The sequence below is a fragment of the Coniosporium apollinis genome (assembly GCF_000281105.1).
Source record: "Coniosporium apollinis CBS 100218 chromosome Unknown supercont1.47, whole genome shotgun sequence".
Classification (NCBI taxonomy): domain Eukaryota; kingdom Fungi; phylum Ascomycota; class Dothideomycetes; genus Coniosporium; species Coniosporium apollinis.
Window position 1 is genome coordinate 202,057 of NW_006913309.1, and position 23,205 is coordinate 225,261.

General features: G+C 52.5%; 6 protein-coding genes across 6 annotated transcripts; 3 read left to right on the forward strand and 3 right to left on the reverse strand.

The window, feature by feature from the left end:
- Positions 1-7,845: 7,845 nt before the first annotated feature.
- Positions 7,846-9,611, reverse strand: W97_07999 (uncharacterized protein; the record flags this gene model as incomplete). The annotated part of the gene is made up of 6 exons (XM_007785868.1): positions 7,846-8,051; positions 8,105-8,319; positions 8,372-8,802; positions 8,850-8,881; positions 8,943-9,393; positions 9,453-9,611. The coding sequence occupies 6 exons, from the start codon at positions 9,609-9,611 to the stop codon at positions 7,846-7,848; spliced, it is 1,494 nt and encodes a 497-aa protein (XP_007784058.1).
- Positions 9,612-10,218: 607 nt separating this feature from the next.
- Positions 10,219-11,367, forward strand: W97_08000 (uncharacterized protein; the record flags this gene model as incomplete). The annotated part of the gene is made up of 1 exon (XM_007785869.1): positions 10,219-11,367. One exon carries the CDS (start codon positions 10,219-10,221, stop codon positions 11,365-11,367), a length of 1,149 nt encoding a protein of 382 aa, XP_007784059.1.
- Positions 11,368-13,439: 2,072 nt separating this feature from the next.
- On the forward strand, positions 13,440-15,204 carry W97_08001 (uncharacterized protein; the record flags this gene model as incomplete). The annotated part of the gene is made up of 3 exons (XM_007785870.1): positions 13,440-13,619; positions 14,449-14,601; positions 14,686-15,204. The coding sequence occupies 3 exons, from the start codon at positions 13,440-13,442 to the stop codon at positions 15,202-15,204; spliced, it is 852 nt and encodes a 283-aa protein (XP_007784060.1).
- A 735-nt stretch (positions 15,205-15,939) lies between these two features.
- Positions 15,940-16,267, reverse strand: W97_08002 (uncharacterized protein; the record flags this gene model as incomplete). The annotated part of the gene is made up of 2 exons (XM_007785871.1): positions 15,940-16,147; positions 16,206-16,267. The coding sequence occupies 2 exons, from the start codon at positions 16,265-16,267 to the stop codon at positions 15,940-15,942; spliced, it is 270 nt and encodes an 89-aa protein (XP_007784061.1).
- Positions 16,268-17,171: 904 nt separating this feature from the next.
- Positions 17,172-17,816, forward strand: W97_08003 (uncharacterized protein; the record flags this gene model as incomplete). The annotated part of the gene is made up of 1 exon (XM_007785872.1): positions 17,172-17,816. One exon carries the CDS (start codon positions 17,172-17,174, stop codon positions 17,814-17,816), a length of 645 nt encoding a protein of 214 aa, XP_007784062.1.
- Positions 17,817-20,573: 2,757 nt separating this feature from the next.
- Positions 20,574-21,677, reverse strand: W97_08004 (uncharacterized protein; the record flags this gene model as incomplete). The annotated part of the gene is made up of 1 exon (XM_007785873.1): positions 20,574-21,677. The coding sequence occupies one exon, from the start codon at positions 21,675-21,677 to the stop codon at positions 20,574-20,576; it is 1,104 nt and encodes a 367-aa protein (XP_007784063.1).
- Between the last annotated feature and the right edge of the window lie 1,528 nt (positions 21,678-23,205).

Genomic DNA, 23,205 nt, shown 5'->3' on the forward strand with positions numbered 1-23,205 from the left:
CACCAAGTCTCAAAGGTCTCTTCCGTGGTGTCAAGCAGGTCACTGTCAGATCAGCCTCGAAACGTAACCATCATCAAGGCCAGGTCGGCACGGCGTAAGCCCATCTCCCCTACATCTACATGGTCATGTGACCTTCAACATCTCGGCCTGCAAGGGTTGCCCACCGGACCTCCGTCACAAAGCCTTGCTGACATATCTTACCCGTAGAGATACCCACGTTCATCGAACCCTCGTCCGATTCGTAGGTGCACGCTCGTAGATTCTCACCCGCGCAGTCTACCCACGAGTTTGAGCTTCCTGCCTCCCTCGTATCCGCTCTGCCAATCTTCCTTGGAGCCGCCAGCCAATCCCTAGTCCGTTTCCGCGCCAGCTCGTCATCTCCTAGGCTGCATTGAAGCATCAGATGGCGGCCGTTCCCGCACCGCATTCCAGAGTCCCCTTTCCAGCCTGAACTCCGGAAATCTTACAGCGCCTGCTATTCCCCTCGGTGTCGTGCCGCGCCTCACCATTTTCTCACTCCATTCTCATATGTCCGCGTCCTCTTCTCGATCTCTCGCCCTTCTGACCATAGCGTCGATCTGTAGCAGGCCCCTCGGGTAAGAGCGGCGCGGCGTGGTCCTCATGCAAGACATCCTCTGCTTTCTCCGCATTTGTACGTGGGCCACCTACACGCCGAGCGTTCCCGCATTATCGCGTCTATCAAAAGCTCGGTAACTCTCAGCTCCCTTGCGTGCAGCATGGCACCGGACCCCCTCCATCTCATCCAACCTAATCATCTTCACAAGTGATAGGCCATCGTAAAGGCAGACTCTTAGTCCTGTTTCACCCTCTGCGGGCCGGCATGTCACTCACGTGCGCAGTGCCCGCATGAAGCCGCCACTGTTCATATGCGACTCTCGCTGCTGCTCTCCCAACTTGTTAAGTTCCATTCCCCGCCGATTGGGCGTACGTGCCTCGCTTTACATCGGTAGCCCTCAGCTGTGTCGCCTCCGCGAGCTCACCCCCTGCTGTGTTCAGCATGCAGCTCGACCTCCCCTCATGATTTGCTAACAATCCAGATCTTCTCTCCGCCGATGGCCTGATCACCCTCGCGTGGTGTTCTCTCTCCGCGCAATGCCTCCGCCTCCGCATGCCGTCGTCCGCCAGCGAAAGCTTCGGCACTCATGTGCGCGGTGTGTCCATCGGAGTCTCCGCCTCTAAAGAGTTCGCATTCACGAGCTGCCGCCTTCACCGTCCCGCCTCTAAAGTCCCGCTTCCAAGTGCCCGCCTCCACGACCCCGCCTCTACGCCACCAAGCCAAGTTCGCTGTTCGCCAATGTCCATATCTAACAAACGGTTACCTTCTCCCCGCAACCACCATCCGCAGTCCTCCCCCGTCGGGACCTATCACCGAACGCGCCAAAGTCCGCGACGCCCTTGCGCCCGACCTTCTCCATACTTAATAGCCCGGTCTCTCAGCCCGAGAACCCTTGTCAAGGCCGCATGATCCTATCCGCTCGGTGTTAAGTGTCCTCGTCAGATGCCTTCAACTGCTAGGTAATAGGGGTTTCATGTATACACTCGGCGTCTGCCTTCCATTTATTGTCTGCTGTACATAGGAATCGTGACGTTACTATCCTTACCGCTACAGCTCGCCGTCTTACTCCGCGGTGACTTCTCTCCCTCGCTATAGGCCATCTCTGCCGCCGTCCGGCTTCCCCGAGATCCCTCGCCTTCCTATCGCCCACCGCTCTCTCTATTACCATCCGCGTCTGCACCGCGCCGTATCTATCGCGCGAGTCCATTTCCGAGGTTCAGTCCCCTTCCCTGAAAGCGAAATCTCGGCCTTCCTCACGACATCTGCATCGTCTTGTCTACTTATCGTGGTGCGCCTACTATATCCTCCCCGAAAACTAGCTCCAGCATCCCACCCTGTTATCCCACTCCGCTACCTTCTGCTCTATAGTCTATTATATTACTCGCGATTGCGCTCCGCTCTCTGCGTTCTATCTAACCTTACCCTTGCCCGTAAGCCCGCCACCTAGCATCCCGCCAGTCTTTCCGTATCGCGCTCTGCTCCTCGTTCAATTGTTCCCTCTACGATAGCTATTCGCCTTATCTGCTAGCCGTGATCTTACTCCGCCCTGCATTCTCTGACGCCCTTCGCACCTTCCGCTCTTGATCCTACCTTACCTGTCTTTCGTGTCTTCCGCCTGTGATCGTGCCTTCTCCGTCCTTCACATATTCAGCCTGTGATTCCAGCCCGTGATATTACTATACGCGGCGCCTTCTTCCCAGCCTTCGCGCATCCACTCGAGGAGTGCGGAACGCTGTAGACTAATCGGACTCCCGAACGGGGAGGTGATTTCTACGCGGCCGCATGCGATTGGTGAATACAGGATTTAGAGATTCTTTATCTGAAAACCGTGCCTTAGCTATAGGGTTACCTTGCACCCGGTTGCGAAACTAAAATGCCCGCTTTCTCATATAATTCTTTGCACCCGGGTGCAACCCATTTCGCCCCTGGGTGCAAGCCGTTTCGCCTGGCGGCAAGCGCATCAGGCAACCCGTCGAGTGGCGTGGCGTTATTCTACACGTGTGCACTCGGCTGAGGGGCTATCAAGTGCTCGCAGAGGTGGTTAATCTCAAGCTGACTACTCATCACGTTCAAGCCTCGTCCAATCAAACATCCACGCTGGAGAACCATTTTATCTGTACATGCCCCAGCTCAGATCCACTAGCGCCTTGGATTGGTCCTCCCTGTCAGGTGCATTCGCTGGCGGATCGGTCGTCATAGCGTGATCTCCAGCCCTGGAGCACCCACCTGGGCACGCTGGGCCAAGCAAGCATATGGATAACGTATTTGAGGGGTTCATTGTATTGAAGGGGAGATTGCAAGGCAACAAGGCTACCACAGTAGAACACACAGAACGCGCCCTCGTTAAGCTACAGCCAGCAATCAAGCAATCAGCACCGGCCAGCCACTACCTGGACTACAACAGGGGGTTCCATTTGTTTGACGACAAGGAGGGGGCGCCGGCCTCTCTCTAGAATCCACTACCAATGAGCGGTGACTCTGAGTTGAATCAGGCGGCTATGATGACTACTACGGTGGCTTCCCTCCGCGAAAGACTGGTAGGTAACCTTTACACGCTGGCTGCCTCAGGGGCATCATTGTCTCTACTCCCTGGTCAGAGTTGCATAAACGCCGCACAAAAGTGCCTAGACGAAGATAGTGGGGGTGTACAACTTTCTCGGCAGGCTACGTTCCCTTGGAAGCGGGCCCGCCAGCTGCGTCTTTTCTTTCTCGCTGCAGAGAAAGCTAAGATATGGTCGTGCTGCTACCCACTTCTTAGGGAAGAGAAGCCACTCAAACCAGGCGTTTCATACTTTTGTACGCCTTGTTGCCCACAGCTATTAGGCATTAAGTGTACTTCTACATCCTCTAAATCGCTTCCAGCACATTCTGCTTTCCGTAAAGGGTGGCCGCTGGGCAAAAAACGGTGTCGCAATCGCTATAGCTAAGCCGACCTTGTAATGGACTATATACCGATTAAGAATCTCGCGCCCACCTTGCCGGCGCTGGACTCCAAGTCGTTCAAGTCGATTGTGGTGACTTTATGGCCATACTCTTCTGGCACGAGCACTTGTTCACTGCTGCTGGTAGAAGAGGACTCTCGACTACGCCGACCAAACAAGGGGCAGGCAGCCCCGTGGCAGTCAGCATGAGCAGCGAGGGAGCGTGGAGGCAGTTTTACGGTGAGGCAGTCAGCATCCGGACCGCGATTGAGGACAGAGAGTTGACGGAGCGCGTGCGTTTGGGGCAGCAGCAGTGATTGCGTGTCGGTAGCGTGATTGGAAAAGGGAGGCTTGATAGCGGCGACTTCGGCGCTGGGCACGGGGGTGGACTACCCCGGGATCGTGTTCGTGCTCCCACGTGGGGGTGCCGTGCGGGATGATCGACTTCGCGCAAGAGTCGGGCCGTGCCGGACAGGCGGGGGAGGCAGTAGACTCGACGATACTGGTGGAGGAAGGGGCGACGCAGCGGAGAGGTTAGGGGGAATGGATGATCGACGAGGCGGCGATAGCGGCGTTTATCGAGGCGGACGGCTGCCGGCGAGGGGTGATGAGCGGGTATCTAGATGGGCAAGAGACGGAGTGCTCGCATATGGATATGGCGCTCTACGATCGATGCGGGGAAGGGGTAAGGGATTGGTAGATGTCACAGGTGGAGGCGGCAGAGGAATAGCAGCAGGTACGGAAGGTGTTGGACGAGCTGGCGGACGGGTGCGTGGCGTGCTGGATAATGTAGGAGGAGGAGGAAGCGCATATGCATTCGCTGAGGGGATGCTAGAGGGGTGGGGAGCATATAGCTAGTAACATGCGCTTTTTTAGAGATTTTCTATAATTCTAATAGTTATTCTTATTCCATTTTATAGCACTATTTTTGTAATTTATCTAAGAATTAAATATTTATAATTAAGGTAATCTAAATCCAACATTTAAATCTATTTAGATAATACAAAAGTAAGCATTTTTCATCTTTATATAACAATTGTAAGTTAAAGACCTTATCTCTTAAATAATCTTCTTTTTATTAGACACTAAGAGTATTTTATAACGTATAATAAGTTTATATAATTCCTTTTTTTCTTTCATTTTAATCTTCTAATAATAAATAAATTTCTGATTTATGAAATTTTTTAATAGCATCTAAAATAATTATTACTTTAATAACTTTCCTATTTTTACTAATTAGTACTATTAAATATAAGAATTCTACTACTTAAGTATTCCATGCTGGAACGCATCGCGTATTTAGGCTATATAAGAAATAATAAATAATCGCTATAAAGGCGACGGCTGCCTAGCTCCAATTACGTGCCCGTGTCACTTAACTTTTAGTGGTGGTATAGTAATAGACGATCGCTTAACTTAGCGAGCTAATAGTAGCAGCGAATGAAAAGTTATTAATCACCTGAGGTAGACTCGATGTGTTCGAATCTAGAGTAATGTACAATTTACAATCTTGCTGCCTTACGGCTTTGCAGCATCAAGTGACGAACCGCAAATATAGACGCGTCAGCTCGCGGCGCGCCCCACCTGCTAGCCCCTCTCACAACTTCCGCTGACTCTGCCTCTCGGCGTTAGCACTGGCTTTATTCCGCCGGATAAATCACTGCGTCGTATAATACTCCGCTCCCTCCTGTCTCTGACTACAGGCCTGGGGAATCTGAAGGCCCACGCGATACCGTGATTTGGCTTCTAAGGACATTCATCTAATCTCCATATCATCCAACGCCAGCCTCACTCACCGGCAGACAGTCGGCACGATCGGAGCGTGGGATCAGTCATGAAGGTATAGGAACTCTCGCAAGAGCATATAGGATCCTCACTTAACCAGGCGCCTCTAGGATGCGCTGAGCTACCTTGACCAAATAAAGGCCCAGTATGCCGACCAGCCAGATGTGTACAACGAGTTCTTGGATATTATGAAAGACTTTAAGAGCGGACGGTGATTATCTCCCCAGATTCACGAGCGGCCAAGATCACTTACTTGAATTAGCACGGAAACGGACGAAGTAATTGGAAAGGTGCTTGAGCTGTTTGCTGGGAATCGAAGCCTTAGTCTTGGGTTCAAGGTATTCCTACCTTCTAAGTACGAATCAATCTTGGCCGAGCGGTATACGTCCCGCACCACTACGCCAATGCAGATTGACTGAGGTCTCTAAATATGGGAGGCAGTTTGGTGCGGTGAAAGTGGCACCGATCGGAGTAGAGAATATTATTATACTTTATTATACTTGCCTGGTATCTTCCACAGACGTGGCGAGCATATCACGGGTCGTCATTATTAAAGCGCTGGAGCCCACAGAAGCCGTTTAAGCCTTCAGAGAGGCCCAGCTAGCTATCGTCCGGCGAGTAAATGATGTCGACTAAGCTCGCCTCTCGAGCGACTAAAGTAAGCCACTCTGGTCGTTTTAGTTATACTCAGCCTAGTGAAGGCAGACCCACATTACTATATTGGTGGCAAATTTGCTTGATTAAGACCTTTAACCGCCTCTAGGGGGTAAGTATATCCTGACAGATATGCCTTCAAAAATCGGCCCTGATTTGGTTGAATCCCTGACTGAATACTGCATTTCCAATCCCACCCAGCCCCCTTCCTCTCTTTCCTTCCCCTCTAATTCGCTTACTCTTTCTCTCTTTCCCTCTAATTAATGATAACTAAGGAAAAAAAAACCCCCCGCAGCCCCGAGCCCTGACCCGCTGGCTGGACCACTTATACTATAGTTTAAAACCATTAAACCTGCTAACCCCTTAACGCCCTCTCCTAACTCTACCACACGCACATTTATATGTGTATACACACTTACGCTTTACCGCTATATACTATAATAATTATAGTGATAGCCCCCGCGCTTACTTATACCTACTATATAAGAGTTAGTTAAAGGCTCTCTATTGAAGGCTTTATTAGGGCGCTCTTTAGTATAGCCCTATTCGGAGAGTTCTATCACTTCTAGGATACGCTTATAGTAATAGAAGTGGCGAAGCGTCTACAATTGGTGAAACTCTTGGACCCAGCCAGCTATCGACGAGCCATCGAGAATCTTGCAGACCAAGAAAAACTTAATAATTAGTTCGTTTTAAAGGATGACGAGGTTCTGTCTCTAGTTATCGCGACCGACACCTTCGCAGAAGAATGGCGCATATAGCTAGAGCTAGGGGGAGACTATATTATCTGTAGAGATAGTTACGCCGCCTTCCAGTCCGTCTGGCCAGCGCATTATAGTAAACACGCTTTCCACTTCGAATACAGACGAGATATAGAAGTGTGTCCTAGGTGTCGTCCCCCAGCAGAGATCCTCCTACTCGGAGATAAAGAGTACCTAGAAGGGAGAAACCTCGCAAACTTAAGCATTAGCGGTGTCCATATATATGCGGGAAAATCGGTCGACTACGTCTGTGTAAACCACTATCTAGAAGATGCGGACTGGCCAGATGACGAGAAAAAATACTGGTACAAGATCGATTACCTTCGAACCCAATTCGGAGAGGAATATATAGATAATCTAACAGAGCCGTTCCTGTGTCATATACAGCTGAAGAGACGCTAGCAAATTGCAAAACACAGCTAGGCAGGTAGATTGAATAGTATTGTGTTATAATTCTAGCGCAGGACGGACTGCAAATAGCATGCAAGTAGGTCTGTAACGGTTGGGGTCCTGATTAAGGAGAAAGGGAGCAGTGCCAAGGTATTGTCAACAAGGTGAGGATCGATATCACAAGCGAGATTATTCCAAGCTACAAAGAATGCTAGATTTTTATTTGAGTTGAGCTCACCGTTCTAACGAACGAGAAACAGTGCCGCCTATATACTTGTTTGAGCGCCCGGCGCCGACGCCCAGATCACCCTAATTACATTCTTGGCGTTCTCTCAGTGATCAGTCTTACACGTGATGCTTGGCACTGATCGTTCCTGTTCCGCACCCCACCGGCCGTTGTTCGTGACATCGCGTCAGAACTTCTTAACATGACAGTAGATATATGCATTAATCGAGAACAACCTCTGCAAGTCTAGAAGAACCCGTGTTTCTTCAGTTTCACTAAACTTAAGACCGCTTCAGCGTTTGGGCAGCTTGGGGTTCAACCGCAACCAACGAACATCAACTGGAACCCACATACAGGCGCGCAGGAGGCAGTTCCCGCGAGTTAAATAAGCTACGCGTTTAACAGTTTGCGCTTAATGAATTGCGAGATTATCAAGGTGAGACGTTGTGAAGTCGCGACCGAGGCAAGCAGCGAGAAAGATATCAGAATGGGCTGCAACTTCACAAAGATTTTCTGCGGATCATACATCTTCTAAATCCGGAGAAGTCTGGCCTTATTTTCCTCGCCGTACCCGGCGAACACATCCTGAGTGATGTATGCATAATTTTGATAGATGTATCGGTGAAACAGCCCACAAGACTTGGCGACTGCGTTCCCCTCGGCGATGATGTTCTGAATCATGTCAAGTACGATAGAGTCGTTCCTTCTGTCGCTCCATTGAAAGTCCATGTTCCATACTATCGAGCGAACAATCAGCACAGATCCCTTACGATAAGGCTACTTGTCCTACACGTGAGGGAGCCGTCTTCCGGACTGATACCCAGCGCATTACCACCATTCTTGCTGAAGTTTTCGATGATCTTCGCAGTGATAGGCTGAAATGCCAGGGCAGGGACGAAACCAGCAATGTCTTCAAAAATAGGCTGGACAGCGTCGTTCCAGATCTTGAAGATATCACTCATCATTTGGATATCATTCTTGAAAGTCGCGGTAATATAAACCTGCCTGGATACACAATCAACAGTGGTGCTAGTTCGGCTGAGCAAGTGGCGCATACCGAAACCCAGGGGGCTGCGAGCCTGTCAACTCAGCAACGAGATCAGGTAGCCGTGTCAAGCGGGCGGTTGATGAGAAATTTGTAATGGCAGTGAAGTTGTCGAATAATGGCGGACTCATCACAGGCCAGGCGTACACAAAGCCGTTTGAGAAGAACGACCCGTACCCTGGAACACTGGCGGCTGCAAGGATGAGTGCACCGTTTGCGTCTAAGTTGGCGTTTTCAGCCCACCAGTAGAACGCCTCGAATTGTGACTGATTGGTTGAGAATGGGTAAAAGATCTGGCCACCCCACATATCACCGTGCGGGAAGGTCTCAAAGTCAAATCTGGTGATGATACCAAAGTTATTTCCTCCTCCGCGCAACGCAAAGTACAGGTCAGGATGTGACGTAAGGCTAGCGTTGACAATCGACCCGTTAGCGATGATAACCTGACTGTCCGTCAGCCTCTGCTTGGTCGGTATGCATTGTGTCAGACCTCATAATTTGCAACATTGTCTAGAGCCCACCCTGTTGAAGTTAGCGAGCGGATGTAGAGCAGTCTTACAAGGGAGGAATAGCGAAATGTTACCATAGAAGCCTGAAAAATACGAGATGCCGCCGCCGAGCGTCAGCCCTCCGACGCCAACATCTCCATTCCTGCCACCAACAACTGAAAGGTCCAGCGGGTCGAGGAAAGCATACACATCCTCCCATCGGTTACCAGGGCCTACACACAGGATGGAGCTGTCGTTCGAGAGCTTCAAGGCCGACAGTCCGCTTAAGTCTATTGCAAGGCCATTCTGAATGTTCGAGCCGCCCTCAAAGGAAGCGTGGCCACCGCTCTTTACTGCAAATCGACATTGGGTAGCGCGTACCAAGTGAATGGCAGCCGATACCTCGCGCGCCTCAGCCGGAGTGAATCTGCACACAGGATACGTCTGCTGCTGCTGCTGTGACCAGTATGATTGCTGCTGCTCAGCATACACGGTATCGTTAAAGTACTTGACTTTACCGGGGAAAAGAGTGGACAGTCCGGCACACTTTCTGCGGTGTCAGCAGGCTTGGGAGACCAATCGTAGGCTTTAAAGTCTTTACTGACGCAAGCGGTACAGCTCCAATATCGACTTCGATATGACTTCCTTTCGAGAGATTTCGCAGGATCTACAGCTGGCTTGATGACATCTGAAGAAGGCTTCTTGGGGACAGTTAAAGCAAAGCAAAGCTGGAGGAATAGAAACCATAGGATTGGTAGATACATGATTGGCCACGAGGTGAACAAGGAAGACAGAATACAGGCCTGTCTAGGAGCTGGGAGCTATATGTATATTTGTACGCCTTCTCTGTCCGTGAAAATGTTTGGGATCAGAGCACGGCGGGCGGATGCCAAACCACGCTGATTTTGCAGCTTTCCGCTCGGTGTCCACGGCTAACAACGTGGACCCTGACTGTTGTTGCGACGGATGATCTATCACGCTGAGCGATGTGTCGATTAGTGTGCTTTGACACCGATGCAGGGACAAGGATGGCGGCTCAAGGTGTTGCGTAGATCAGGTTCTGGAAAAGCTCGCTTGGTTATCTAGCATCACAAGTTGTCGTTCCTCTGCAGGAGGAACATGCACAACTAAACTACTTTCCTCGCTACAGTGGCCCGTACTGTGACACTTCTTAACCCCTGAGTCAGCAGTGTCAGCGACATGCATCGGCTGAATAAGCGCCATCTCTCAAGACTTCGGACTTTTAAAATCAGAAAGCATAGGGTATATTTATTATCATTTGGTCTGCCCTCTCTCGCTATCCTTGTTCGCTACTTCACAATCAAGTCAATGGGCCAATAGATCCGCCTTCACTCTCCAGCGCGTCTCAGCATGGCGTCGTTATTCGATCCCATTACAATCCGCGGTATAACCATCCGCAACAGGACTATGCTGTCTCCAATGTGCATGTACTCTGCCACAAATGGATTTCCCAACGATTGGCACTTCGTGCACCTTGGATCCCGTGCCGTAGGTGGTGCCGGATTGATCCTCACAGAAGACACGGCCGTGCTCGAGGAAGGCCGGATCTCCGCAGGTGACCTTGGCTTGTGGTCCGATGAGCACATCAAGCCGCTCGCGCGCATTGCCGACTTTGTACATGCTCAGGGCGCCGCCTTTGGTTTCCAGCTCGGGTATTCGGGGCGGAAGGGATCGACAACCATTCCTTGGCGCGGAGGGCAGCCGCTCGGTGAAGGAAGGGCTCTGGGCCCAAATGAACGACCGTGGCAGACGTTTGGGCCCTCGCCGATTGCCTATGGGGGCACTCGCGGCCAGGTTCGCACGGAGATGTCCATCGGCGACATTCGACGGGTTCAGCAAGGCTTTGTTGATGCTGCTCTTCGTGCAGACAAGCTCGGCGCGGACGTTGTTGAGTTTCACGCGGCTTGGGGCTACGTCTTCCAACAGTTCTACTCTCCACTCTCCAACCAACGGGACGACGAGTACGGCGGCTCATTTGACAACCGGATCCGCTTCCTGCTTGAAACGGCAGAGGCGGTGCGTGAGGTGTGGCCTCCACACAAACCTCTTTTTGCCCGCATTGCGCTCTCGGATTGGGTCGAAGGTGGCTGGACATTCGAAGAGGCAGTTGCCCTATCGTCGAAACTCCAGCAAGCCGGCGTGGATCTTGTGGATGGCAGCTCCGGCGGCATCGGGCACTTCAAGCTCAATCGGCAGCTTTCTCCACTGATGCATGTCCTGCTGATCAAGCGTGTCCGTGAAGAGGCTGGAATTGCTACAGGTGCAAATTTTGGGATTGAAACCCCCGAAGAAGCAAACGAGATCGTGAAGAGCAACGTGGCGGATATGGTTACTATCGGAAGGGCGATGTTGAGAGATCCGTACTGGGCTTGCCATGCGGCGGAGGCGTTGAAGGACGATCGACTGTTTTACCCAAACCCATATGAGCACTGGCTTACCGGGCGTTCTGTCGTCAACAAGTCGGAGGGTCAAAATGGCATAGTTAACGGACTCACGTAGCTGCTTGGCTCATATCACCGTGGTCATTGCGGCTGCATGCTACCCCAGTCACACGACAACCTTAGGCATATCTACTATGCAAACGTGATTTCGTGCTTGTTCTTCTGTGAGCTCGTCCTCCAGGCTGTGCGTTCAAGGGTCTACGAGCGTGACGGCTCATTTGTGTACCACTGAGGGAAGAACTCCCGGAGATCAGAGACAAGCTCATCAGGACTTTCCAGTGCAGCAAAGTGCCCGCCATAGTCCCTCCCTGTAGCTTGTGAACTAGTGCTCTGGCGTGTGCGGTACGAACCAGTGGGAGACTCACACTTGTACCACTTCAAGTTGCCCGTCCTCGCGACGGCTCGCTCGCTCGTGGGTCCAATATCCCATCTAAAGCTCAAGAATGCGAACGGACATTTAATATAGTTTTCCTCCTTTAAATCAAATTCGATATACCGTTTATACCGCACATTATTATAGTATGACAGCATACTAGTCATGATACTAGGACTAGTGAAGTAGTATAAGTAGATTATCGTGAGAATATCGTTATTAAACCGCTCGTTCTATAGGTCCTTAAGCGATAGGTTATGATCTCGTTATACTTCTCGCCCACCCACATTATAATACCAATAGGGTTGTTAGAGAAAGTAATGCCTATCGTCTGTGGCCGTGTACGCATCGCGATAGCGTAGGCCATATAGGTTTCGTTACCAGGCTTGCCCAGGAACCACTTTATCTATTCTTCGCCGATTTTCTCCCGCTCGTTAGGCTCCTCGCTTAGAGGCGGCGCGGTTAGGTATATATGTATATGTAAGGCGACGCAGGATTCACTATGCTATACTCTAAGCTCCCTCATCACCCAGTGCCCCCAGTATCCGCCTTGCGCAACGTACTTAGCGTATCCGAGCCGCTTTATGAGCTAATCGAATATATAGGTAGTGTCCTGCAGCGTAAAACCGCGCGGCGGCCCCTACGACTAGTAGTAGCCCGGCATTGAAGGTATGACGACGTCGAAGGCTTAGTCCGACGGCGATGGATTTGTGAGTGGTCGGATGACGTGTACGACCTCGTAGAAGCTGCCTAGCCAGCCGTGCACCAGAAGAAGAGGTATAGGGGGCTTAGAGGTCGATAAGGTATCTACGCGCTCGTGCACGAAGTGGATGCGGAGGCCCTCTAGTTCGGTTGTATAGTGGCGCTATAAGTTAATCCTCTCTACAGCGGCGGACCAGCTGTAGTCATTCACCCAGATATTGTATAGCTTGTGGATCCATTCAATGGACGGCCCTAGCGTAAGTTAGTTGATGCACTGACGGTAGATAGCAGAAACGTTAACCGTAATCTTCTCCGGCATTAGGAACGATAGGATCTTTAGGTACGCGCGTGTCGAAGCTGTCTCCAAAGCCGATCAACCTCTTCTTGAGGGATTGCTGGATTGAACGACTCGATCTTTGACATGATCGGGGCTTCGGGATGGAATTACTGGACTGCACGACTCGCTCGTTGATGGTCGGGGCTTCGCGAAGTTTGTTTGAACAGATGTTACATATTGTACGAAGGTCGGGGCGATGCTGCTGGGACGTCATGGTAAATTATAGTAAAGCGAGCTTTCTCGCGGTCCAGACCCATGCTAGCGGGCCGATGATGCGGAGCAGGGTTCATGACACACAGCGGTGTGGGGAAATGAGGGAACCTTACTCGAGTACAACGCCTCGATGAGCCGTACCTGACAGCCGCTTCGCTGCCACCAGAGCCTCCAACTGCTCGTAGCTACCAACCACACAACTCCCGTTATTCAATGCCGGTCGTTGCGGGTCAATATTGACCTGCTGCCGTCTCTAAGCCTCGATGTAGGCCCAAGTCGATTGTATAGTATCCTGCATGAACCCCGCCTGCACTGCGGGATAGCGTCCGAACGGCAAAGTCCTCATCCTCATGTATCTCCGCAAGTCTGGCGAACGCCCTGTCGGTGCGGGAGAATGCTCGCCGTTACTTGGTGATGGACATTCTGCCATATAAGAGCGGAGCGCTGTCCACTCTGGCGTACAAAGCCCCAGCTGGCCCGTAAAGCACAACCCAGCAGCTCAGCGATGCGAATTGGCATCATCCAGGCCCTTGTGGCATCTTGCGCCGCAAGCCTTGCGCTCGCCACCAACAGCTTCGAAGACAAATGTCGTGGAATTGCCTCGCAGCTCGACATTAGCAACGGCACGGTGTGGTTCTCGCAATATGTTCCAGCCGGCACAGACCTAACTTTCCCTAACAATAATGTGACATGTGCCCGTCCGTACTAAGTCATTCCGAAGGATATTTACCGCGTATCGCTGTATGTCGCGACATCCGATAGGTCTAGTATAAGCGTAGAGATATGGCTTCCGCGGGACTGGACTGGCAGATTTCTGAGTACGGGTAATAGAGGGTTGGGCGGCTGTGAGTGAATGCTCCTATCCTCTAATACAGCAGGCCACTCTCGATCTAGCCTGAACATAAGCACTAACACACTTATTCTACAGGCATCCAATATAAAGATATAGCATACACCAGCGGCCTTGGCTTCGCGACCGTTTCCGGAAACAATGTACGTTTGGCATATCATGCTGTGGGGCCATCAATTAACACCAATCAAGGGACATAATGGCACTACTGGACACGCATTCTACAACAACCCAGGCTCTGTAGAAGACTTTGCATGGAGATCGTGAGATACGCCCCAACACGTTCGACTATCGCGTAATGTAGTAGCAACCCCCTCAGAGTGCACACCGGCGTCGTCGTCGGTAAATAGACAAGCCAAGCCTTCTACGGCGCTCCGCACACCAAGTCTTACTATCTAGGCTGCTCGACTGGCGGCTAGTAAGGCCTGAAAGAGGTGCAGGACTTCCCTAAAGGCTTTGACGGAGTCGTGGCCGGAGCCCCAGCGAACTCTTTGAATAACCTAACCTCTTAGAGCGGACATTCTACACGCTCCTTAGAAACAACAATACCAGCACTTTCGTCCCGCTGGCGTTATGGCCTATTATATATTAATCCATCCTCGACTAATGCGACGGCATTAACGGCTATACTAATAGCATCCTTAAAGACCCAGACCTCTGCTAGTACCACCCGGAGGCGCTAATCTACACGCCCGGTAACTTTACAAACTGCCTCACCGGCGTCCAAGCAAACGTCGTCCGCGAGATCTTCTCCCCGCTTTACGGCCTCGACGGCGCCCTCGTCTACCCGCGCATGCAGCCTAGCAGCGAGCTCTTAGTGCAGCGCCTCATCTACACGGGCCGGCCCTTCCCTTACACGACCGACTAGTTCCGCTACGCCGTCTACAACGACCCGTCCTAGGACCTAGCCACACTAAACGCAACCGACTACGCGAACGCCGCGCGCATTAACCCAGGCGGCATCAAGACGTGGGAGGGCGACCTTACTGCGTTTAGGGACAGAGGCGGCAAGCTGCTACAGTATCACGGGCTCATGGACAGCATTATCTCGAGCAATAACTTAGCGCGGTATTATAGTCACGTCTCGCGGACTATAAACTTGCCTTCTAAGGCGCTTAATGGGTTTTACCGCTACTTCCGCATCTCGGGTATAGAGCACTATAGGGGCGGGCCTGGCGCGTGGGCTATTAGGCAGAGCAGCGGTAATGCGACGCTAGATCCGGAGGGGAGTATTCTAACGGCCATGGTGCGCTGGGTGGAGAACGGGACGGCGCCGGAGAGGATCGTCGGGACCAAGTTTATGAATAACACGGCGGGTCTGGGCGTCGCGTTGCGGCGCGCGCATTGCAAGTACCCGACACGTAACGTTTACTCGGGCACGGGTGATCCTACGCAGGCGAGTAGTTGGAGGTGTTTATAGAATTGTAAGCACATATCTTTGCAGTTAGCGTACTGCATCGCCTGGCCCAGCCGTACCAAGGCGCGGTTGAGCAAGTTGTGCGCTGTGGCTCTCTTACGATTAATCGCCAAGTAGTGAACCTTATAATTTCGTTGGGATTTTAGAAGCTGGAGCACATTAAGCCTTTATCGCGCTGCTGCAAGTGCGGCATGTTCAGTTTGTTAGTCTCTGTCATACGAATTCGACACTGCTTGACCTTTTTCGATCAGGCCTCGTACGTTCTCAAGGCCTCGCACCTGGGCAGTCAGACTGAGTAAGGATGCCTCGGTCTGAGCTCGGCGTACGCGCTACCGTATTAGGGAAGCCGATCGTCCACCACCTTCAGCAACGGAGACATGCGATCACAAGAGAAATCAACCTTGGAAGCTGCCATTGTATCGAGACATAGTGTACAAGCCACATACTCCCAGTGAATTATCCATCGCATCAATTGGTAAAGCAACCCATTTTTGTCCGTCATCCGCAATCCTCGCATCACCCAGAAGCAATCCACCGCATCACCCAGAAGAAACCCACACCATCACTCGATAGAGACCACCAGAGAATAGAAGGCCACCAGAGAAGAGAAGATCGCTAGAGAACACAGAACCGCAGATACCCACCGGCAGCAACACCACGTCCAGCCAGGCAGTTTCTAGTATACTTTAAGTGTGATGTGCTTTATCTTGTGATCGACCCGAGCAGAGAAACTGCCATCTACAACCGTTCCTTCGGGCGGGTCAGTTCATCCGTTAGGTCGGCGTTCTCTTTCTTTAGGCGGTCGATCTCGGCGTCGAGCTCCTCGTAGCGTTTGTGGTCTGTTACGGCCCTGCGCTTGGAGATATCTAAGTCTTTTATCCAAGTCGCGGCGTTGGCATGACATTCCCTAAGCATTTCGACGGCTTCAGGATGGGTGATGGCATTTCTGGTACTCAGTCAGCGAATCAGGAAATGGTGACCGATTGTAAGGTGAGAAAGCTTACCGCGTCGTGGAAGTGGGCCCGGTTTGAATTCCCGAAGCAGGTAGAGGTCTAATCTGCGCCATAAGAGCCTGAGAAGCTGTAGACTACTGATCCAAACCTTGCTGAATCGCAGCTTGCTGCACCGAGCTTTGATCCGCTGGAGCCTGACGTGCCACGGATTGCGCAGCTGAATCTTGAGCTGGCGGAGGTTATGCTGCTTCGTTGTCACTATAGTGGCAGTGAGTGCTGTGCGCCAAGTGCATTCAAACATCTCATTAGTTGTTACCTGGCCGGGGCCATTGCTTGCTGCGGCCTTCTAGGTGCAAGCTGTTTAGTCCTGTGCCCAAATCTCAGTCGTCTACTCATTTCGTCTCAGTCAAATCTTACACTTACCAGAGGGGATCGGGTTGAAAAGCTGACAGCTTGCTGCTGCCGCGGATTACTTTGGGTGAGCTTGAAAGGTGCTAAGATCGAAGGACAGGTAAGAGCGAGCTGACAAGAGTTTTCCTGTCGCGGGGAATGAGGATGGTTAAAGGCAGATGATGGGGCTGATTGTGTGCGACCGCAGCTATCTCCGCTCGCAAGATTTTGGCGGCCGTGTGACGGGTCGTTGAGGTAGCGGTGACGTACCATCATTTACCAGTGGCGAAGTTCGTCGGATTTCGCCCCCTTCGGTCTCCAACACAATCTCACGTGCACCCGCCTTATCTTCGGCCACGGACAGCATTGTCTGAGCAACCTGAACCTCTCAACCTGCCAGTTCCGCCGCTATTGTAACAGCCTGTGTGCGGTTAACTTCTCTCGGGGTCATCTCTCCCGAGCTTATCACCATAACACTGTTACATATCCAAGATCCACATCAGCAGCGCATACCGGCGTCAGCTTGCTGGCGACCTTTACCGCCCGCTCCGAACTCAGCAACGGCCTGCTGTTAGCTTGCTTTCCTGACGTGAGCTTTGGACTGTCAACGTGCAACAGGAGGAAAGGATGTCGCGCTCGAGGGAGAATATGCAGTTGACGCGGAATGGAACTGAATCGCGTGCTGCTCCCCGAATTTCTGAGCTGCAGACAAAAGGCGAGGGCATTGAGGATCAGGTTGCCCAGCTTGACGACCGCATCTCAGAGCTCACTATGGCAGAAGCGGACCTTCGCGAAGAATGCGAGACCACCGGCGGTAAGCTAGAATTGCTCAGAGCGGAGAAGACTGAGCTGCAGACCCTATTCAACGGAGTCAAGACTGCACTTGACACGACCAACTCCGAGAAGTTGGACCTCCAGGCCAAACTCGACAGAGCCAAGACTGAGTTGAACAAGACCACCTTCCAGAAGTCTGAGCTGCAAACCGAGCTCGATGCAGCCAAAACCGAACTGGAGAACGTCAAGCTCCAGCACTCTGAGCTAGAAAAGGGGAAGGCCGAGGCTGCGACTGCGCGCGAGGCCACCAAGACCAAGCTGGATGCAGTCAATGCGCAGATCTTGGACCTGGAGAACCGTTGCGAGTCTTCCAGGGCTCAGCTGAGCAAAGCCGACACTCAGATCGCAGGGCTTACCAACGAGAAGGCAGACTTAACCACACGACTCGCGGACGCTCAATCTCAGCTCCAAACTAATGTTGAGCAACTTGAGGATTAGCTTGCGGAAATCACGGCAGCTCGTGATGAGGCACTTCAGGACTTGGAGATCCTCGAAGTTGAGTATAAGAACTTCGTCACCCTGATGCGAGCCCAGTGGACAGTAGCGGAATCCGCAGTCGCTTGGTATCGGTCGGAGATCGAGTCGCTCAAGGCCGAAGCCCGTTCTGAACGGCAGAGGAAACGGCTCGAGGAGGAAGACGCAGACGGTGCCTTGGCGGGCCACGGAAGATCCGCGATTGAGGGCAGGGGGGAGGAGGAGGGGGCGTGTTGTTTCGTTCACATCCACTGGCTTTGTGGTGCTTTCATTGCTGACTTCGAGGAGACTGACTCTGGGTTGCTTGCATTTTACGATGAGCTTGAGCATCGGGCCAGCTCTGTCATGTCACTCTAACTAGCTGCTTCAAAGATGGTTTTTCCAGCAGTACGCTACAAGATTTTCCCCTTGCGCCTGAAAGCGGCTCAGACAGCGTCAATCCTCAGTAGCATCCAGCTTGGCTGTTCCCGGATCTTGATGGTATCAGGCGCGATGTCGCAAAACTGGTATCCGCTTCCCACCCGTACCCGCCTTACACACGACAACACCAAACCACTGTCGACTGTTTCTTCTCACCATCAGTCAATCAGCTCTGTCTTGTCATCGTCTCCGCTTGCGCCTGCGCTCGTCTTCATCAGCCCGCTTTCGCACCATCAAGCCGCGTCCTTTAGAGCAACACCCTTCCTCCAGCTCCCCCCGGTTTCGACGCAGTGACAGACTGCTGCCGGCTTCTCACCACGTCTAGAAGTCCCATTGCGCTCGGCGCAACGCTGTAGGCCTCCGTTCCTGCTGCTTTCTAGTGATAGGATGCTGATCGAGGTTAACAGCAGCGATGCCGAAGCTCAATTTGGTCCCCGGTCAAGCAGACAGTGAATTGGAGACTTGAACGTACGCTGACGGACGGCTGCCATGGAAGATGAAGAGGCTTAGACGAGGAAGCGGTCGAGAAGCTGCAGATGCTTGCTATGATAGAAAGGAGACTCGGATCCCGCTGCGCATCGGCGTCATTTTTGCCATCCGACGAAGCATGCTGGGCAAGCACAAGGCCAACTCCACGACCTGGCTGAGAGCCTTGATACCTACGAGACGCTGTCAACTGTTTCGCTCCGGTTAGGACACAATGTCCGCCTGCGCTCTGCCGCCGAGCCCGAATACGCAGAGGCTGCAATCGACGAAAGGCGTCTTGCGCCGGGGTTAGGCCTTGTTTGGTAATCCTCTCGCGCACTGTTCTTGCTTGGCTATCACTCAGCTCGATTCAACTGGATTCAGCCCGCTGACTCTGGCAGTCGCGGCAACTCAATGATACCTTCGAAAGTCCTCACCTTCGGTGGCAGGGGCGACATGAGATCCGCTCGGTAGCATCAAGCAACGCTCTTGCGGTTACCAGGCCACCTCGTGTTCCAGCGCGAGCTCTCTGGTATGGGTCTGATGCTCTCGCACGGTCTCGACGGCATCAAGAATCACGATCGCCCTTCACAGCTGGCAGTTTCTGCTCGGTTACTAAGGAGCGGATACGCTGCAGACAGGCCTTGGTGAAGGGGTTTGGAAAAGGATCTGAGGGTGAGAGGAGCGACCTGGACCGATTGCGCCCCTTACTGACATTGCGTCGAGAACCAGGAGCTCGCGGTCCGTGGGGAGGGACAGCGAATTGACTGCCCTTTTTCCTTCCGAAAGCGAGAACGCCGACGTCGAGCTGGGCCTGGAGGTCTTCACAGACTAGTTCCGGGAGGACTGGATAGTCGCTTCACAGGAACGATTACTGGTGCGCGTCTTTACCGTTCACTTCCTCCACTCTCGTACGGCGGCCGCCTTCTTTGCACCAGCTGCTCGGCGGAGACTGGACTACTGCTGGACGATGTTCATCGTGGTTTGCACGAGGTTTCGTCTTTGCGACGCCTTCTGGCACCACATGCTATGGTGTCAGCGCAACCTCCTCGGGCGAGCCCATCCGGCATCGACGCTGCTCGGGAGAACTGCAGCAGGCGATCCGAACGACAGTCAGAGCCGGGCTAGACCCTGGAGAGAGGCCTCTAGGTAAGGAGATCAACGTTCAGGACCACGTTGGATGACGACGGGCTGACAGGAGCAGGTGTCGCATGGTCAGCGAGACGGCTTGCGACTCCTTTCTTGCACTTCTTATGCACGCCGAACGCAAACGCGTCCTCAGCCACTCCGGCAACCTCATCCCTCCGAACGCGATCGATTATTGTCACGGCGGTCGGCGAAGGATAGATTGCTCCGAGGACGTTTGCGCTCGGAGTACAGCGCCGACAACGCTACCCATCACGGCCGGCGATGAGGTGGGCACGCTGTGGGGCAGAACGGCATTTAGGAAGGGGAGGGACACCTTTCAGGGGCAGAGAGATCAGTCAGGAGGGAGCCAAACACGTTCGGGCCGCAAGCTGGGCATTGTGAGGGGGCTGAGAAGCGGATCTGGCAGGGAGCGGACACACGGATGGACTAGGGATACTACCAGGTGGAGAGACAGGGGATGGCCTTATATAACTTAGATAGCACTCTAGCAGCTATCAATCGAGCTAGTAATATCGCCCAACAGTAATAGTCACTCATGTTAATAGAGAGTCACCAGTTAATAGTGGACAAGACGTGGAGTAAGAGTAACGCAACTAGCGGTGCTTTTCCTTCGCAGTTACGACTTGAAAATCAAGCTTTGCTGAAGACGGAATGAAGAAATATAGGCTACGAATTCTCCTTATCCGACTATGGAGCTTCAGTCGTCGCCTCGATGATCAAATCAACCAACGCCTGGCCCCCACCAAATTCGTTATCCTGATTCGTTGATCCATCTGGAACTGCAATCGGCGGCCCATCCCTAGTGCTGCACACTCCAACGACTCTCGGCCCCTCCTCGCCCGTCCACGTACCCCAGAGTGGCCCACCTGACATGCCTCTAGTGATATCACTGAAGTGACCAAGCACAGAGCCGCTTCGTCCACCGCTTCGTCCATTTAGCGTGAAATTCGGGTTGTTGCTGGTAACAACAACCTTGCCCTGAAAAGCCGGCCGCTCGGTGCCGGTGAGGTCGCCGGGATATCCAATGAAGGCCCACTGCGCAGTGTTGACCCACGAATCGTCAAACACACGCCTACCTGCCCAGCCAATTGTGTCTCCGATCCGCTTATCGAGCACGAGAACGGCATAATCAAATGCAGTCTGCTTGTCGAGGAGAGCGCCGATATTCTTTACGTATGCGTAGACTGTGGTCGCCGCAAACGTGCCCCACGGTCCTGATCCGTCGTAGTACCCAGGCGTGAAGTTAATCCACCCCGCGCTGCCGTCCGCGGCCCAGTTCACGCAGTGGCTTGCCGTGAGGACGTGGCGGGGGCCAATCATACATCCAGACCCACGTGCTACAGCAGTTTGAACCTTGCCACAAAGGCGCCAGGGAAAGGAAGTGTCGTGGAAGACGACGCGGTCGTCCGGCCCAAAGATAACTGTGGGTATATTTCGAGTCCTGTCCTGAGCTGTATCGTCCTTTGATGGCGGGAAACTAGTTGGGGTGCCCTGAGGACGAAAGGCTGTTGCTTCAACGGTGGTGTCACGTTGCTTGATCTGTGCGGCGCCAAGAAGAACGACCTTAGGATTCGGGAAAGGGTGTTCGATCTTAATGCCGTTTGCATCAGCTTCAACGACGACTTTCAATCGGCCGTTCTCGCGGACGAGCTGGGGTTTGTACTTGTTGTCGATCACGACATCTAGGAGTCCGACTTGGATGGGCTTTTTGTCGCCCGCATCCAGAACTTTTGTAGATGAGTCCTCCTTGTACTTTTCCACAAGTTGTTCATACTGAAGTGGAGCAGCCATAGTATCTTAATGTGTGTTGAGAAGAATTCAGAAGTCTTCCACTTGGTCTCTGTAAAGTAGTCTCCGGAAATGTAGTGAGTCGGGATAGATTTATCGGGAAGATCAAGTGGTCTACCGTGAGGTATATATGCCTTGTGAAGTCTGGCTTGTTTTGCTATAAAGCAGAAGAGACAAAAAAGCGGCGTAGTTCAGCTGAGTTTTAGCTTAGAGCACCATGAACGTACATCGCCTTGGCTCAGGAATAACGGCCGTAAGAATAATGATGCCTAGAGTTTCCCTATAATCCCTCGCGTTTGATACGTGCCCGCTCAAGCCAAAGATTACGAATGTCTGGAACATGCTATAGCTGAAAATGTGAGGTTCAGGATCTCACCTTAAGCACTTCTGCCCATTCTCAGTTGGGTTAGCGACAGCTTGGCGGGCGGAACGCCAAGAAAAGGCTGAATAGCAATCATCCGTGCGTGGGGAGAGGCGGTGGGGACGGCAGCACACTCTAAGAATTGCATGACGCTTGAGCTGAGTTATTGTTCAGCTGGACCTCAAGCCAGACCAAAAATTCGTATGGATTTACCGCTCACCCACCGGCGGCACCGACAGCATTCCAGCTTGAGCGAAGTTCCTCCAGTCTCGTCCGCCGGCCCGAGATACCGCAAACCACTCTCTTGTCTCGTTTGGTCAGTGACTTCCAGCCCTTGCTTGATTCGACTGTCAGCTTGCGGGGTGCCCCAGATCCCGGATCCTGTGCCCTTGTCTGATGCAGCGATGTCATCGTCGCACGGTACGAGCGCTACCGGCATTGTTTATGCCCTCAATCGTTTCTCGGAGTCTGACGGTAGTGAGCCTCCACATCCTCCTCAGCCATTCGGCCGCGTGCCATCACCATATCTGGAAGACTGGAGTAGAACATCTTACGACTCGACAGCTGAAGGCCCCCTCAAACTATCTCTCGCCTCTTTCCTCTCAACGGCCCTTCCCTGCGTGATTGCCTTCGGAGCAGAGCACCTGCGAGGTCTCGATCAGAGTGTGGTGACTACAGCGCTCCCGTCGAGTATGGGGACAATGGCATCGGACCCGATACGCCGCAGCACGATCACCTGAATGACCAACCTACCCAGAGGCCGACCTTTGAGGAACATTTCGCTGGAAACACCATCAAGGACCGACGAAAGAGCGAGAGCGGAAAGAGCTCTTACAGGAGCTCGACCGCGCTAAACAAGATAACCAGGGTCTGACCGAGGCAACCGACGATCTGAAAGAAAGGCTTGACACCGTGACCGCGGAAAAGGACGCCGTGACCGAGGAAAAGGACACCCTGAAAGACGAGAACGACACTTTGAAGGAAGAGAAGAAATCTCTGAGAAAAGGACGCCGTAACCGGAGGAAAAGGACACTCTGAAATCAATCGTGGACTACAAGAGCTTCAAGCTCCCGCCACTTCAATATCAAAACTAACGACGTACAGTATCAGCTGCCCCAGAACACATATCCTCCGAGATCTTCATCGATGGACCCGACCCGTACAATATTT